We start from the raw sequence: 14,908 nt of genomic DNA on the forward strand, positions 1-14,908 counted from the left end.
GTAGTCGCAAGCCAGAAGACCGCAAAGAGACCCCGCAAACGCGGTGTGCCAATTGCCAGAAAGCCGCAGTTCCTGCATATACATCGGAATCACATCGTTTTAAGCGCAGTTGCCACCAACGCCCAGGGACACGAATAGACACGAACAGCCTCCTAGCGATAAAGCCGCTTGGCTGGCTTGGCTATAGCTTGGCATGTTTGTTGTTGTTTTGCCCTTTCATCATAATAATCAAATTCACTAGGTGCTAGAGCACCTAAGTCGCATTTAGTATAACTAAGTATTTTTGGTGTAATTTTATTTTGCAATAACCTTAGCGATTGGAGTGTCACGTTGTGCAAACTAAGCTGGCCAAGCCAAGCCAAGTCACCACAGTGCTCAGCCAAATTGAAAAAGGCGCATACTGGTGCACGTGCTCGAGAAACTCTACTTCACGTCTCACTCAGCAACATTCATTGCTGCGCAGTTTCGCAGTAGTACATATACGTACATCACCATGACGAGCAAGTGCCTGGTAACGTTCCGGGAAAGGAATTTTGTTTTGCCCTTTGATGGGACGCTTACACGGCGCGGGCTGGTTGAGCGCGTGAGAGACCATGAGCTGTTCCGCGGCATCGACGTTGCCACCCTCATCTTCACGGTGAGTAATTGTGTAAACTTATCTACGTGGTAGCTCCGTGACAAGTCAGTTGCCGTTCTCGGGTTCTTTTGGGGACTGGTGCTTATAGGCAGGTGCTTATTACATCCACGCGTGTAAATGTGTGTACCTTACTTATGCCTCGCGCTTTTGTCCACAGTGAATTACGTAGTGCGTTGACAGTTTGCGTGTAATGTAAAGTTTAAAGCAGTATCTCGGCATGCATGTGCTTCCCTATGCGTCATGCTCTAAAAATCTCCCTTTCCGTAAGGATCTCGTGTCACAACAAAGGTCGGCGAATATTAAAAATGCACACCTCAGCGCGCCGCTTAACACTAAGCAGGTGTATAGAGAATTTTTCACATATTAATGCTTTATTTCAGTCGCGAAGTACAGGCCTGTCTAGAGCGCTGGAGCGGTGTAGTGCGGAGCAAACAAAGTGAAATCTTCACTCAACCGCTGTCAATGCTGCTTCGCACCAGCGCAAGCATTATCTCTACGACCAAATACCTGCGTGAAAATTCCACTTATTTAGTGCGATATGCAGGCATTCCTGTGCTCTAGGCAGACGTGCTGACGACTGCACACGAAATACCCGAGGTAGAGGGAAGTGTTGCTGGTGTTGCAGTATTTTATGGTCATTGCTCTTCTAAATTGACAGGTCCTGAATTCAGTGCGTAGCCCGTTGATTTAGGTCTCGTAATGCGATGCAGCAAGCATGCCAACATGCTCCGGAAAATAATGTGACACACTCATTTTGAATAGTTTAACTTTACATGGTTAGCTATTTTAGTATCATTCTCGTGCTTCCACAGATGTTCGAAGAAGATTTTAATGTTTTTGTTGACATACCTGAAGACTTCGAAATTCGGGACAGGGAAAAAATCAGTCTCCGAGGATTGCCAGGTTCGGTGAGTACATTTTCTTACCAGTATTAACTATTATTTTGTATATTTCAAATAATGCTGGAGGAGCATCATGCAGCAAGGAGGAGTGTCCAATTTATGTCTTCCACTGCAATCAATGGCAATCATAGTAGAAATGTATGGAAATGTTGGCCACAGTCTGTGCTCACTGTGTAGTATGCTCTTCTCTCGTTCTTTTCTTATTTTAACCTGGCACTTTAGGATTGCGGATGTTCTCGACGAGCCCCAGCAAGCGGAGCAATCCCGTGTCACTGCCACATACAGCCTCACATACAGCCTGCCAGCTGTACCAAACGATATCCAATTCAGTATAGAGCGCCACCAAAGTGGACAGTACTTCAAAGCACGCAGCAGAGTTGTCCAATGGCTCTATCATGACCTCTGCTTATACACCATGTAAGTTATTTGCAAGAATTTTTGACCATGTAGGGCAATGTGGAGATAACTTGGGCTACAAACTTGCGTGGCCATAAGCCATTTTAACGAGAAAGCATGAAGGAGCTCGTGGCGCAGAAAATCCTGTGTCGGCATTGGTAGACGTGAGCAAGAAATTTGAATTTGTTGAAAAGGTGGCTATGTCACACATAGAGCGACGAACTTGAAAAGTGGATGAAATTAGAAAACTGGTGATTGTAAGGTTGCAATGTGCCTGGAACATCATTAGGACATCTAGACATATAAAGTGATCCATCGTATAAAATCCAGCGCTTACAAGCACGGACAGAGGACGAGACGAAACGAACTGAAGGCTTTTCAGTTTGTTTCGTCTCGTCCTTTGTCTGTGTTAGTAAGCGCTGGTTTTTATTTGATGGATCACCGCCAAATCGCCCAATCCTCAGTTCTGCATATGAAGCGGATGAGTTGCCCCGAAAGGAAAATTGCGGTTAGTTGAGAATCGAATCCGTGACCCTTGGGTTGCGAGTCAGGCATGCTATTGGTATGTCATGTAGGAATGTTCAAAGGACTTGGTTAAAGAGGGCTGTAAATATGTGTGGTTTAGTCTTTCACATATTGATTGTGAGAGAGCAAGCAATGTCCTTGCTTATGTGAGCAAGGGGAACTGCTGTCACGTCGTAAACTTAAAGGCAGAGCTTATGTGTCCTCCCACGTCTTGCACCTAAGACACTGACTGCATCTGAAACTAAAATGTCTATGTGAGCCTACAAAAGAACATCCTCACTGTGTACTGCCTTACACGTTTGTCTTAACTGTGCTAGGTACCCTGGCAAGCTGTACAATGAGGCTGCGTAAGCTCTGGTGTCCAGGTACCCAAACTTGGCTGACGCATCTGGCACCGGCTACGTAAGTAGGCAGCTGAAGCCCTTCAAACTAATCTTGTAGGGACAGCAGACTTTCTTAAATTAACAGGGCGGCCTAGGTGTTCTGAGTATAATAATAATGTCTTCGCTATTTATCAGTGGTAGCCGTACCATTTTCAATGACTCTGTTTTGGGCGCCACTGATAGAGTCATTCACACCACAGTGCATGCTGCTGGCATGGCTGGCTGATTCTCTTTCATAAAATACTATCTCACAAAAAAAAATGGGATCAAAAATTGTTCAGATATTTCCTGTGGTACGTCGCTAGTGAGCAGGTCCTCTTTCCCTCTTGCTGCAGTAGCGGGGCAGTCATGAGTAATACTTGTTGGGGGGCTAGTTGGTGCATGTTTCCAGAAGATGGTTGTAGCGCCGAAAAAGACAGAAAATTTGGCACACAATTTGAAGCATGTGGCAACAAAATATAAGGTTCCTGTGGTTTTTTCTACCCCAAAAAAACTGGCTGGCTTGTGCGTTAAAACTGATCCCAACAAGGTAAACAAGACTGATTGTAAAAAGAAGCATGCAGCTCCGCTTGTTAAATGTGCCGTGGGAGTCGTATATCAGATTCCTCTCACATGCGGAAAGCACATTGGACAAACCGGCCGCTGTAATAACGACCAATTAGTGGAACATAATCGGGATTTACAAAATGCACTGGTTCTCATCTGCCACATCATTATAAAGCCTGCAGAAAAGAAAATAAGATTAAGTGTGTGGCAAGGCTGAAAGAAGCAAAGGTTTTAAACAGAAATAAGGACCAGCCCGTGAACTGTTGGCGGCCTTCTATATTAAAAGAAACAGTAGCGATTGTGTTAGTGCCCCATCTATCTCCATTTATAAGAATGAAACTGATTTTTAGATACACGGACGTGAGATATGTGTGTGCCTAACCTATCTTTTATCCGGTTTTTTGTAAAACCCTCGCGCGCATGTGTGGTTCTTGCTACCCAGCTTGATTTCTCCTTATATTCATTCGCATTCGCGGTGAATAAATAGTTGGAAGTTGTGCCTGTCCCGTCTTGCTTGCTATGTGTTGTCTTTTTCGGTGCTACAGCCGTCTTCTGGAGGTAGTCATGAAGACTGTCGAATAGGACGGTTTAATAAAGGGTTGTACGAGAGAGCTTGATAATCCTGGCCCAGCTTGTCTGGTTGGCATTTGAATTGAAGGGCCATTGGTTGGCCTAGTTATTAGAGAACTCCAAGTGATCAAAATTAATCCAGAAACTCCACTGTGGTGCCCATCGTAGCTGATGTGTCGTTTCAGGACATTAAAACAACAAAAAAGTTCGCCTCACAGTGAAAATATAATTGGAAAACAAAGCTTGAATTACTGGAAAGGAACTCTATGCTGCAAATTTGGTAATGTGCGCGCTACCATAAAAAAGTAATGTCGGCGAGAGATCAGTGTGGGTCCTTTAGTGTTTTTATGCTATCAAAAATGTGCTGCAATAAAATACGGAGCAATATCTATACCTTCTCATGAGGTATTTTTATGTCCATGGGTGTTTACTGGTAGCTTGTGATCAACACCATCACTGTTAGCATGTATTTAATTGTACTGTGATTGCTTTTGTCAGTGCAAGTAGTAATGCTTGCATTGTGTGGGATGTTTTAAACACAGGACTCTTGGCGAGAAGCTCTCCGTTTCAAGGCAAAATATGAGCGGAGAAAAATCCGTATCCAGCAGAATGATGGGGCAGATTCTCCACCGTCAAAAAAACCAACGAAAGATGGGAAAGTGGCCACGGTTGGCGGAAATGCCCTGCAGCGTGTTTTGAGGCCGTCTGTGGCATGCATTTGGATTTCATATAGTCCTTGTGCTGAAGACAGCCTGGTGTGCAGTGTGAAGTAGGCTCCTTTTGCTTGCAGGCAACTGCACCAGACGGGGAGGATGAGGAGAGTATTGCTGGCCACATCGAAGGAATGAAGTCCGCGGTACAAAAAGCTCGGACAGACATGGCTTACATAATAGACTGTATGCGCCGTACATTTCCTACCCGAAGGAAGTGGATTGGATCCGAGGATCCATCAGTGGAAGTGGCAATACAGAAATTTCCAGCATTGGCCATGAGCTCAATCGTAAGTTCAGTAACTAGACCATCAGTTAGCGAAGCAAGGAAAAAGAAATTTTCTTTTTCTTTTTCTCTTTTGTCTTTCTTTCTTTTAATCCTTTCCTTTTTTGATTTCAGTTGCGGTGCCTGCACTTTGCATTCCATCTTAGTGGAGGCGAAATACAAAAGTGTGGATATGCTGTGTGACGTCAGTGCATGTTTAAGGACCTCAGATGGTCTACACTGTCTGGAGCCTTTCACTACGGCGTCCCATATGGCCTGAATCGTCTTGGGACGTTAAACCCGCTAAAGCAATTAGGCGGAAGTGGTCTATATGTGCAGAAAATTCAGCTCAAATTTATTTCTCTTTGCCTCAGTGGAGACCTGATTGAATGGCTCGCACTGTTTGAATTTCAAAATACACCTAGGGTTGGTTCAGTGTAGCATGCCCTGATTCCACATTCTGGTCTTTTTGTTTTTGTTGCTCGACTTCTGCTGTTTAGTCGTTTATTTATTGCACGGTTCTTGTATGTGCTTCAAGTTGGTACTACCGGTGTTTGCTGGTGACCGCTGTTACATGGTGGACACTGAAGGCAAATATCGAACTAAGCAAAACAGTCAGGATATTCGTGAGGGACCGTACTTATACTTTCAATGCACTGAATAGTACCTGCATTGCAGAGAAAATCCACACAATGAAAGTCCAAAGATCATTCCACATTTAAGCGGAAATGCCACAGGAAAAAAAACAATTTTAAATAGTCCATCCAGAGCAGTGAAATTTTGTGTGCTTATACTGCTTTTCTGCTCTTTTCAGGACACTAATTAGTTCTATTGTAGTGCGCACTTTTGCTCAGTGCTGCTAACAGGCCTCAAAAAACAATTTGTGTAGGTTTAATCTTACTTGAACCTGGTTATAACTAGAAAAAGCATTCGTGGGTGGTCCAACTCGCTCATCCATTGTAGATGAAGGCAGCAGACACAGCCATTTTGTTGCAGCTTCTAATCACATGATCACCATGACGTCACACATGGTGGTGACGCCACCAAAGGCCAAAGGTTCTTTGCCACGGCAACTATTCCCTGTTGAATCTCTCCGTAACCAGCCAACTTGGGCTCTCTCCTTACTGGTGGCAGTGCTCGGCAAAGCCATCTACCGGTTGCGTGCCTTAAGTCTCAGCCACGGTGCCACTCTGCGGGTAGTGTTATAAAAGCTCGGAGGGCCTATAAAACACTACTAGGAAAGTTGGAGCCAGGGGAATTTCTGAGTTGTACCTGGAGTAGTAGAGCTTTTGCTCTAAAAAGGCCCTTTTGTGCGCATGCTTTCTCATAGAAAATGTTCACTGGGAACTACCAGCAGTAGCTTATTTTATAGCTTACTAACTATAGAATGCAGGGAAATAGCCCTGATGTAGTCATGGAAGTAACTGGTGTGAAAAAAAAAAGTGATGTTATTGTTATGTTTTTGGGACTCATTACTGTTGTATCGTTTCTATACACTTGCATTAGAGATACTGCAATTCTTAGGCGACATCTGAAGCTACACAATGCAAAGGACACATTTGCCAAGTTTCAGTGCGATACGAAAAGTGCAAGTACCCAAAATTCTGGGCGGACTTCGAAAATTTGCACCCATGATCTTTTGTAAGTCTCCATTCCATATCACGGTGAAACGTCGCAGATGTGTTCTGTAGAATGTGTATGTGTAACTTGCAAATATCTATTCAGAATTTCAATATCTCTGCTACAAGTTTAGAGAGGCTTCAAACTACACTAATCTAAGTAATGATTCTGAAAAACAAAAGGGTAACATCATCACAATTTATTTTTCCCATACTAGAAAAACTTTCATGACCAAATTTGAGCTAGTTTCCGGCATTCTACAATTATTAAGCCGCAAAATGGGCTGTTGCTCTTCGTACCCAGTGAAAATTGTCAATGTGAAATCGTGCACAAAAGGTTCTTTGTTTTAATCTTGTTAGCAACACTGAGCTAAAAGTAATCCTTCTACAAGGAAAATAATTATTGTTCTGAAAAAGGTAGAAAAAACAGTATAAGTGCAGTTTCATTGTTCTAGGTAGATTAGTTAAAAAGATTTCTTTTAGTAGCTTCTCTCGTTAAAGTCCCCACGGAAAATGAAGCACAGTGGCAATATTTGTATGATGCATTTGTAATGGAGCTCTACGGCCAATGAGTGGTGCCACCTGCCTGCCGGGGCACTGGTGCATCTCTTAAAGGGACACTGAGACGAGCCCTATAAATTTTTTTTAGCAAAATCTGATAGTTCGGCATTTCATGGCTTTGTTTCCGCTTGTTCGGGAGCGAAAGATGCATTCATTTCAAAGAAATTTCGATTCGAAGTTGAAAAAGTTTTTCCCGCCGCTCTGATCCAAACTCGAGAACTCTTATTACGTCAAGGAGAACTCTTATGATGTCACAGGACGTAGAGACGTGAAACGTGACGTAAACGGAGACTCCGTGATTTCTGGCTGCTAGCAGTGCGGTCTAGCAGCCGCCGAAATGAAAGCTACTGCCGCCGCACGTTGAAGGCATCTATCGGGAGTCGCTACCGTCAATTCGTTTACGTTTGCACGGGCGTCTTGTCAGCGTTGCGATGAATCTCGTTCCCGAACCCAACGACGTAGTTCTCGCAAAAACTCCGGACTGCATTTCAGCGACCTCAGCCCCTACAGAGTGTGCGATGCTTTTGAGCGAGCACGGTTAGGTTAGGCGCCGGATGGTCGTTTCCCCCTTCCTCAGTGAGCAACCGTTGCAAACTAAATAATAAATATCGTAACCCCAGTGCGGGGAGTCTCGAGGGGCCAGGACAAGGTCTGCGCCTTGCGCCCATCGGAGGCTGGCCAGGGCTTTGGGGCCAACGGATTGCAATTCCTTGAATGGCGCGATTGCACGGTGCAGCAGGTGGCGTCGAGGTCTCCCGCGGTTGCAAGGGCCAGGTTATTTATTTATTTTTTTGCCACAAAAAATGGATGGGTGCTCAAGGGCTATTGCTTTTAAAGTTGGCGGCTTGAAACTAAAGCCAGCGCACGACGCTTCAACAGCTTCCGCTAGATCCAACGGGTCCACTGGATCGGTCTCTCTCGCCCACTTGCATGTACCTTCATATGTGTACTGTGAATGGATTAAATTAGCTGAGAGCTCGAAAAGAACAGCTCCGCCCAAATGCCGAAGCTATTGAATTACGTTACAACGCACACCTCGCCGCGGAGTTGAACAAGTCTAGTCTGGTCGGGCCGGCGGCGGCTGGTGCACTCGGCGCGAAATAGAAACATGCTCCAAGTCTCCCCGCCAGTGCGGTCAGAGTGCGCCGAAGCCGCCGAACGCGTCGGCGGTCAAGCGCAGTTGGAGTATAGAGGGTCTCGCTTTGGTCGACGTGACGTCGCCTTGCAGGACGCGCGCGCGTTACGCCGGAGCATAAACGCGCCTTAACAGAGCCTGCGCTTAGCTGCTAACCAATGTATTCGGTGGCGGCATCTATGGGAGCCACTGAACCCCCCACCCACGCACTGAATGAAAAAAAATCCTGTGCGAAGTTCGGAATTGAACCAGGGCATTTGGCGTTTGAGGCGGAGACGCTACCACAACTGCTCAAGGTACTACCATCAATAAAGTCGCATCTAGTGAATGCACTCTTACAATGCAGAAATATCCGCACTTTCGCTACGTATATCCTGGCCTAACAAAGCTAGGCCATCAGCAATTTTTCTGAACTGCCTTGTACCTTGTCTCCCGTCCCTAACAAACGATTTCCATTAAGTAGTTCGATGTTGACTGGCACAGCTAGGAACGTTTCGTCGGGTGTGTGTGCGAAGACACAAGTGCTGCCTTGTACGATCACCGACCATCGTGCCATCATATTTTTTCATCGACCGTGGCGATCATCTGACAAGCGTTCACAGGCTCCTCCGAAGGTTAACTAGCACTTGAAGTGGCACTTGGAGTTCCTCTGCTGTTCGGCGCTTGTAAATCGAGGCGCGTCAAAAACAAAACCACGGGGCACGCAAAGCTCATAGACGCGAAGCGCCATAAATCGAAACTCTCCTGGCCGCATGTGGCGCCACCAAGCATCGGTTTTCTTTGCTTCCAACATTCATGTTGTCATTTGTCTGCCTTCCTTGGGTGATAAAAGTCCACTATCGGTTTTAAAACAAAACTTACTTCAATATGGAACCGCGCAACCTGCCTTTGCCAGCCTCAGAGATTCGCGGATCCATGTACGAACGAAAATTCCTCCAAGGTGGCGTCTCTTGTCCTATGACGTCACCACGCTTGTGCTTGCGAGATTGACCTGTAGCGGCGATACCTGTATTTTGGTTGTTGCTATTTTCTACCTTACAAGTGCTTTGTTTTCAGTAAGAGCGGCGTTTTTGTAATCAGGAGCTGGTATTCTATCGATACAAGCCAAGTTCAATTTCTCCTCAGTGTCCCTTTATCTGCTGCAGTTCGCAGCCATGAGTGGCATGAGAACTCAATACGATCTGTGAGTCTAAAGCAGAGAATGGCTGATTATGTATGCTTTGCTTTACGATTGTATGGTAATGCTTTCGCACTCATGCACATAAGTGGTCTCTGCCGAATTCTTTCTTTGCTTGGGAGCTATGTAAGCAGCCTGCAAATTTCTTTTCGTGAACTTCGTAACATGACAAACTGGGTGTTATAAATGTGCTTCCATGTTTTATTCTGTCCTAAAGCAACCAATGTGATACAGTTCTTCATTACTGTTATTTTATGCTCGTGTTCTCCATTTGTAGGCCCAGCTGGAGTTTGAGCTGATCACAAGCGTGCCAATCTTGGAACGGCTTGAAGAGGCACTTCATCGCACAAAAGAAAAAAATTGTGCATGCAGCTCGAAAGAAGCGCCACCTGGAAGGCTTCCTAGAAGACTTCGATGCCCGCATCGATGGCACTTCGGAAGCTGCAGTATATGGTGCACATATTATACTGTATATTGTCGGCATATATATAGCTTATCGTATCCACTTGTGTAGGGGCTCCACTCTTGTAGACTGACAGACTGAGGATATTACATGAAAGTGGAATGTTCCCACAGTTTTTTCGGATACAGTGGAACCCAGTTCATGCATCACCCATTTCTGTGACGGCCACAGATAAATACTTTCCCTATTTTGAGTGCATCGGTAAGGCCCAGGCATGTGTAGCATTGAGCAATGTAAGCTTTCCAGTCGCGCTTTTGTTCCTTGCAAAGTGCATTGGAAAGAATATGCCATTAAGAGTGATATAGTCTAGAGTACTATGAATGTTGCACTATGGTTTGAATGTCCGAGCTAGGAAATGCTACCAGTCATTTAAATGCTTACTGCTCATAGAAAACCTGTGCTGAAGTTTGTTGTGTCGACCACTACATTTCAATACGCAGCCTAGCAGTGAGAGGTGTAAGCAGTTTCTGGCACACTCATAGTGCTTCCTACCTGCCCTTATTGCATGAGCTTCCACACATTGTGAAGGCCACACTAGGCAAGCATCACTAATTTGGTCTGCAGGGACTGCCTTCTGTGGCTATGCTGAGCAGGAAAGGGAAAGACGGGTCTTTGTTTAGTGAAGGCTGGAGAACTGAGGAGCAAGTGTCAATCTGCAGCAGAATAAAGTCCCGAAGAGAACGGGGACTAGGGGGATCAGCTCGCATAATAAATGCCCCCGCCCTTTTTTTTATGGAGCCATGCAAACAATTCTTAGATATGGCTGAACCAGGCCTTAGCTCTCTCTCGCTCACCTCATCAACTGCGCACTTTAAGCGGGATTCACACGAGAGTGGATTCTACCCCTATCGAGCGGGGAGGTGTGTACACATCACCAGAAATTGACGTCCTTGGGCGCCAGCCCAGGGGTGCCTGGCCTCTGGGATATGGGTCCTTTTGCTTGGCCAGCACAAAAGCTTCCTCGGTTGGAGGGGGTAAGCGGTCATTTTGTTGTAGTTTTGGGCCATAATATTATTTTAAGAGAATTTTGTTTCTACAGGTCTGGGAATATTCACTACAAGCACAGGAGCTGCTTTCTTGTGCTTCGGCACACTCTAATATAGTCAAGCAAGCTATTGACAGCTTGTCTCGAATCTGCTCTTTTGAGGTCACGTAATCACGTATTTAAGTTTTAACAAGCTAGTTGAAACGGTTGTTGTTAGCTGGGTTCCCCTGTGCGGTTATCACTTCATGCTGAGGCAGTTTTCTAAAAAAAGAAATGGTGCATATTGTGGAAGCAATGCAAAGAGGAAAAAATGATGCAGCTAAACTCGAAATACCATATGCACATAAGGTTGCTCATGAAAAAGAAAATAGCTGACAGACATGGTATACAAGTTGTGTTTGCTGCTGATCAAAAGCTCGCCCAAATTTTGTTGCACATTTTGTGCTATGGAAGAAAAAAAGGGCCAAAAAGTTTGTGCCATGTTGGAGCCGGGTTGTTTATGAAATTCTGTTGACCTGTGGGAAGACCCATGTAGGCCAACGAGGCACCTACGTTTGTGGTCATTACAGCATTGTGGCCACGGATGCATGTGGTAAAGATTTTGCACCAGAAAGTTGTTGGAAGCTTATGCATAAAAAAAAAAAGGAAATGCACTAGCAAAGTATCTGTACAGCTCTTAAAAGCCAAATTGTGGATCTTGAAATTCTATGCATGAATGCATACTGTTTACAGCTGTTCATTCTGCATGTGTGTTGTTTTTTTTATATTTAATCACCTGAAAAACAAATTGCATAAAGCAGATAAAGTGGGCAATGTGTGATGCCTGTTTGTCTTGCACTGGCGCTTTACTGCTACTTAGAACTATGAACCATCTTGCCTGACAGCAAGCTCCGCTACTACTTTACATTCTGCCTGAACTATTGTTCTTGGTTTATGTCTAGTTAACCCCAAATTGGCAGCTATCACTTCAAGAATGTGTTTGATATACAGGTCTATTGCTTAATTTGTTATGCCTTCTAGTGTGAAATGTAGCAGCGCATTGCTTGGGTAGTTAGTGTGGCGCACCTTTTATTTTGGTTATCTCCAGTGCAGCCATTCTGGGATGACAACGCACTTTCCTTGATGCCTCTTGAAGGCACTAATATAGTCTGCATGCAGTAAAAAGTTGGCTGGAGCAGGACCTTCGGACTGAAGCATATTGTAACAAGCAATAAAGATCAGAATTTATTTTTCATTTAATTTTGGTGCTCTTTTTATGTTTCCATGTTTCATGTCACTGTATTCAAAATTCATTCGCCACTCTTTCAGAGACAGCAGTCACGGCAGCAGTATGCCTGTTGCGAAGCTTGGTGAAAGAAAGAGTGGAGACTTTCGTCCGCCCATTTGTAAGTTTCTAAAACCGCATGTGTGAGCAGCAATGTTTTTTGGGATGCTGGGGGCATGCAGTTCTTTTTTCTCCTTGAGAATGCATTTGCCTTTACTTTTGTTTCTTAAACAAGTTAAACAAATATACCGTGTCAGACTGAAGAAAACAAATACACAGTATTTGATATAATAACATAGCTTTGGATACTAGCCTTCATATTCTTGTTACATGGGAATGTTCAGTGGTTTCTTAATCAAGTTAAACAAATATACTGCATCATGCTGAAGAAAAAAAATACACAGTATTTTATATAATAACATGGCTTTGCATACTAGCCTTCATACTAATGTCACATGGACATTTTCAGAGGCTATGTAGTGCAGAGGCTTAGAAATTCTCAATTGCTATCGAACTCGAATCAGGTGTGCTGCTACCGTAAACTCTATCACCATTGAAGGATTCCATCTCACACTGAGGCATAGTGGCGTCACTATCGCAGCCAGTCATTGTTCAGGCATCCAAGCAATTGACTAATAAATGACCTGCAGAGCAGCTGACTTGGTTTAAATGCAACATTTTTGCTTAGGTGGCCTATTTAGCTAATTAGCTCTAGTAAGCCACCTTTTAATATGTATTAAGCATTGTGGAGGGACAAGCTTGCAAATGCTTCCTTTACATGCAAGGCTGGAGGTGTCTGAACTTGGGATTTCTCGAATGATTTGCAAAACACTCTTTTCTAAAATTTGTGTGTGTGTTTGTTCTTTTTTTACAGGATCCTGCAGCTGTGCACTATATCCCAACTGTAGTGCACAGCGGAGGCATTCTGACAACGTCAGATTTTTCTGTTTGCCTTGAGAAGATTTGTGTCAACGAGACAAGCCTGCTGGCGGCACTTGCAACACAGATGGCCTTGTACTGGGCATTTAATATCGTTTTTGACAAAAAAGCACAGCGGTCATTTGACTTGCTGTGCAGGCTCATCAACGTCGACAGTGGCCTACGGCCAACTCCACTTGTGTGTTTGGCACAAACTGTTTTGGGAAAATAAAAATTCTCAAGCTGAAATTAAATTGTCCAGTTTCACATTCCTACACATGTTCGTGGAGTGGTGAGAAGCACAGCCAACCTCAGCTAGCATGCCTGCATGGGTCTGGCAAGGATAACCATGTCATCCACAGGTGGATGAAAATTTTGTCTCAATGGATTAATGATTAGTCCCTGGAAAATCATTCAAATGGATCAACAGTTAATCCTGAGGCGGGAACATTTCCTCTCTCAGGGACCATTTCTGAAGATAAACAGATAATCCTGAGGAAGTAACATTTGCTCTCCCAGGGATCATTTCTGAGGATCAGCTGTTAGTCCTTAGAGGGTAACATTTGCTCCCTCAGGGATCATTATCAAGGATCAAGTGTTAGTCTCTTGAGGACCATCTGCAAGGTGCAACCATTAGTCTCCCAGCAGTTAGTCCTTCAGAGACTAACTGTATATCCCCTTGCAGTTGATCCCCAAAAGGACGAATGGTTGTGGCAAATCACTTGGTCCCCCAAAGGACTAACCTCCCTACCCCTTTTAGTCCTTTTTTTCTTAGAGTGTAGCATTGTCGGAAACGACGCAGCTGACGCTCCAGCTGGAGCTGCTCACGGCAGTGCCAACATTGTCCAGATACCGTTAACAAGAGCCGACGCAGCAAGATATCCGCGAATGCTTGGCCGAAGAGAGCTTTTAGCGTCATGGTCTTCTTCTGGCAACTCCACATGCCGTCTGCACCGCCTAGACCCCTTACTCCAACTCAGTCCTCCGTCCGGCCTCTCCCGCTGCGATGCTACGCTGTTGTGTCGCCTGTGGTTGGGAGTGGCGTTCACAAATGCCTACTCCCACTTAATCGCATTGGCAGACTCTCCTGCGTGTGAGATCTGTTGGTGCGACGAAACTATAGAACACATTCTTTGTTACTGCCCCCCGTTTCAGCGTGAGCGTGCACTCCTGGCTGCAACATTCCGCCGTTTAGATCCTCGGCCCCTTACTAAAGCCAAGATTGTGGGTCCTGGAGTAAGCCTTCATCGGAGAGGACAGCTTTGAAGGCACTTTTCAAGTTCTTGAAGGACTCAGGATTGAGTGCAATGTTCTGAACTATCAATGTGCACCCTGTGTACCCTGCAAGTAATGGCCAACGGGCATGTGGAAAAGTGATCATCTACCTTTGTTCTCTCCCCTTTCTATCTCTCCCTCCGTTCCCCTTTCCACGTGTAGGGTAGCATACCGGGCGCTGCCTAGTTAACCTCCCTGCCTTCCCATTTGCCTTTCTCTCTCTCTCTCTCTCTCTCTCTCTCTCTCTCTCTCTCTATATATATATATATATATATATATATATATATATATATATATATATATATATATATATATATATATATATATATATGCGTGCGTGCGTGCGTGCGTGTGTGTGTGTGTGTGTGTGTGTGTGTGTGTGTGTGTGTGTGTGTGTGTGTGTGTGTGTGTGTGTGTGTGTGCGCGCGTGCGTGTGTGTGTGTGTGTGTGTGTGTGTGTGTGTGTGTGTGTGCGTGCGTGTGCGTGCGCGTGCGCGTGTGCGTGTGCGTGTGTGTGCGCGCGCGTGTGTGTGTGTGTGTGTGTGTGTGTGTGTGTGTGTGTGTGTGTGTGTGTGTGT

General features: G+C 44.9%; 1 protein-coding gene across 3 annotated transcripts; it reads left to right on the plus strand.

The window, feature by feature from the left end:
* Positions 1-365: 365 nt before the first annotated feature.
* Positions 366-13,302, plus strand: LOC144115184 (uncharacterized). 3 transcript variants are annotated; one of them, XR_013311298.1, is made up of 7 exons: positions 366-637; positions 1,450-1,545; positions 1,762-1,956; positions 2,778-2,862; positions 4,750-5,560; positions 9,941-12,259; positions 13,013-13,302. XR_013311298.1 is itself a non-coding variant. In XM_077649435.1 (4 exons), exons 1-4 carry the CDS (start codon positions 594-596, stop codon positions 4,656-4,658), a joined length of 492 nt encoding a protein of 163 aa, XP_077505561.1. In that variant the 5' UTR covers positions 366-593; the 3' UTR covers positions 4,659-5,477. The 3 variants fall into 3 exon arrangements, 2 of the variants coding, with proteins under 2 accessions (XP_077505561.1, XP_077505562.1); XM_077649435.1 differs by lacking the exons at positions 2,778-2,862; positions 9,941-12,259; positions 13,013-13,302 and having other exon boundaries at positions 4,502-5,477; XM_077649436.1 differs by lacking the exons at positions 4,750-5,560; positions 9,941-12,259; positions 13,013-13,302 and having other exon boundaries at positions 2,778-3,230.
* Positions 13,303-14,908: the final 1,606 nt, after the last annotated feature.

This window comes from Amblyomma americanum, chromosome 1, assembly GCF_052857255.1.
Source record: "Amblyomma americanum isolate KBUSLIRL-KWMA chromosome 1, ASM5285725v1, whole genome shotgun sequence".
In the NCBI taxonomy this organism is placed as follows: Eukaryota; Metazoa; Arthropoda; class Arachnida; order Ixodida; family Ixodidae; genus Amblyomma; species Amblyomma americanum.

Bases quoted from the DNA above. Each gene is read 5' to 3' on its own strand.
- LOC144115184 (XM_077649435.1), top strand. From the start codon at position 594: ATGAGCTGTTCCGCGGCATCGACGTTGCCACCCTCATCTTCACG. The intron at 638-1,449 runs GTGAGTAATTGT...GTGCTTCCACAG, and splicing joins TTGCCACCCTCATCTTCACG to ATGTTCGAAGAAGATTTTAA. The intron at 1,546-1,761 runs GTGAGTACATTT...CTGGCACTTTAG, and splicing joins TCCGAGGATTGCCAGGTTCG to GATTGCGGATGTTCTCGACG.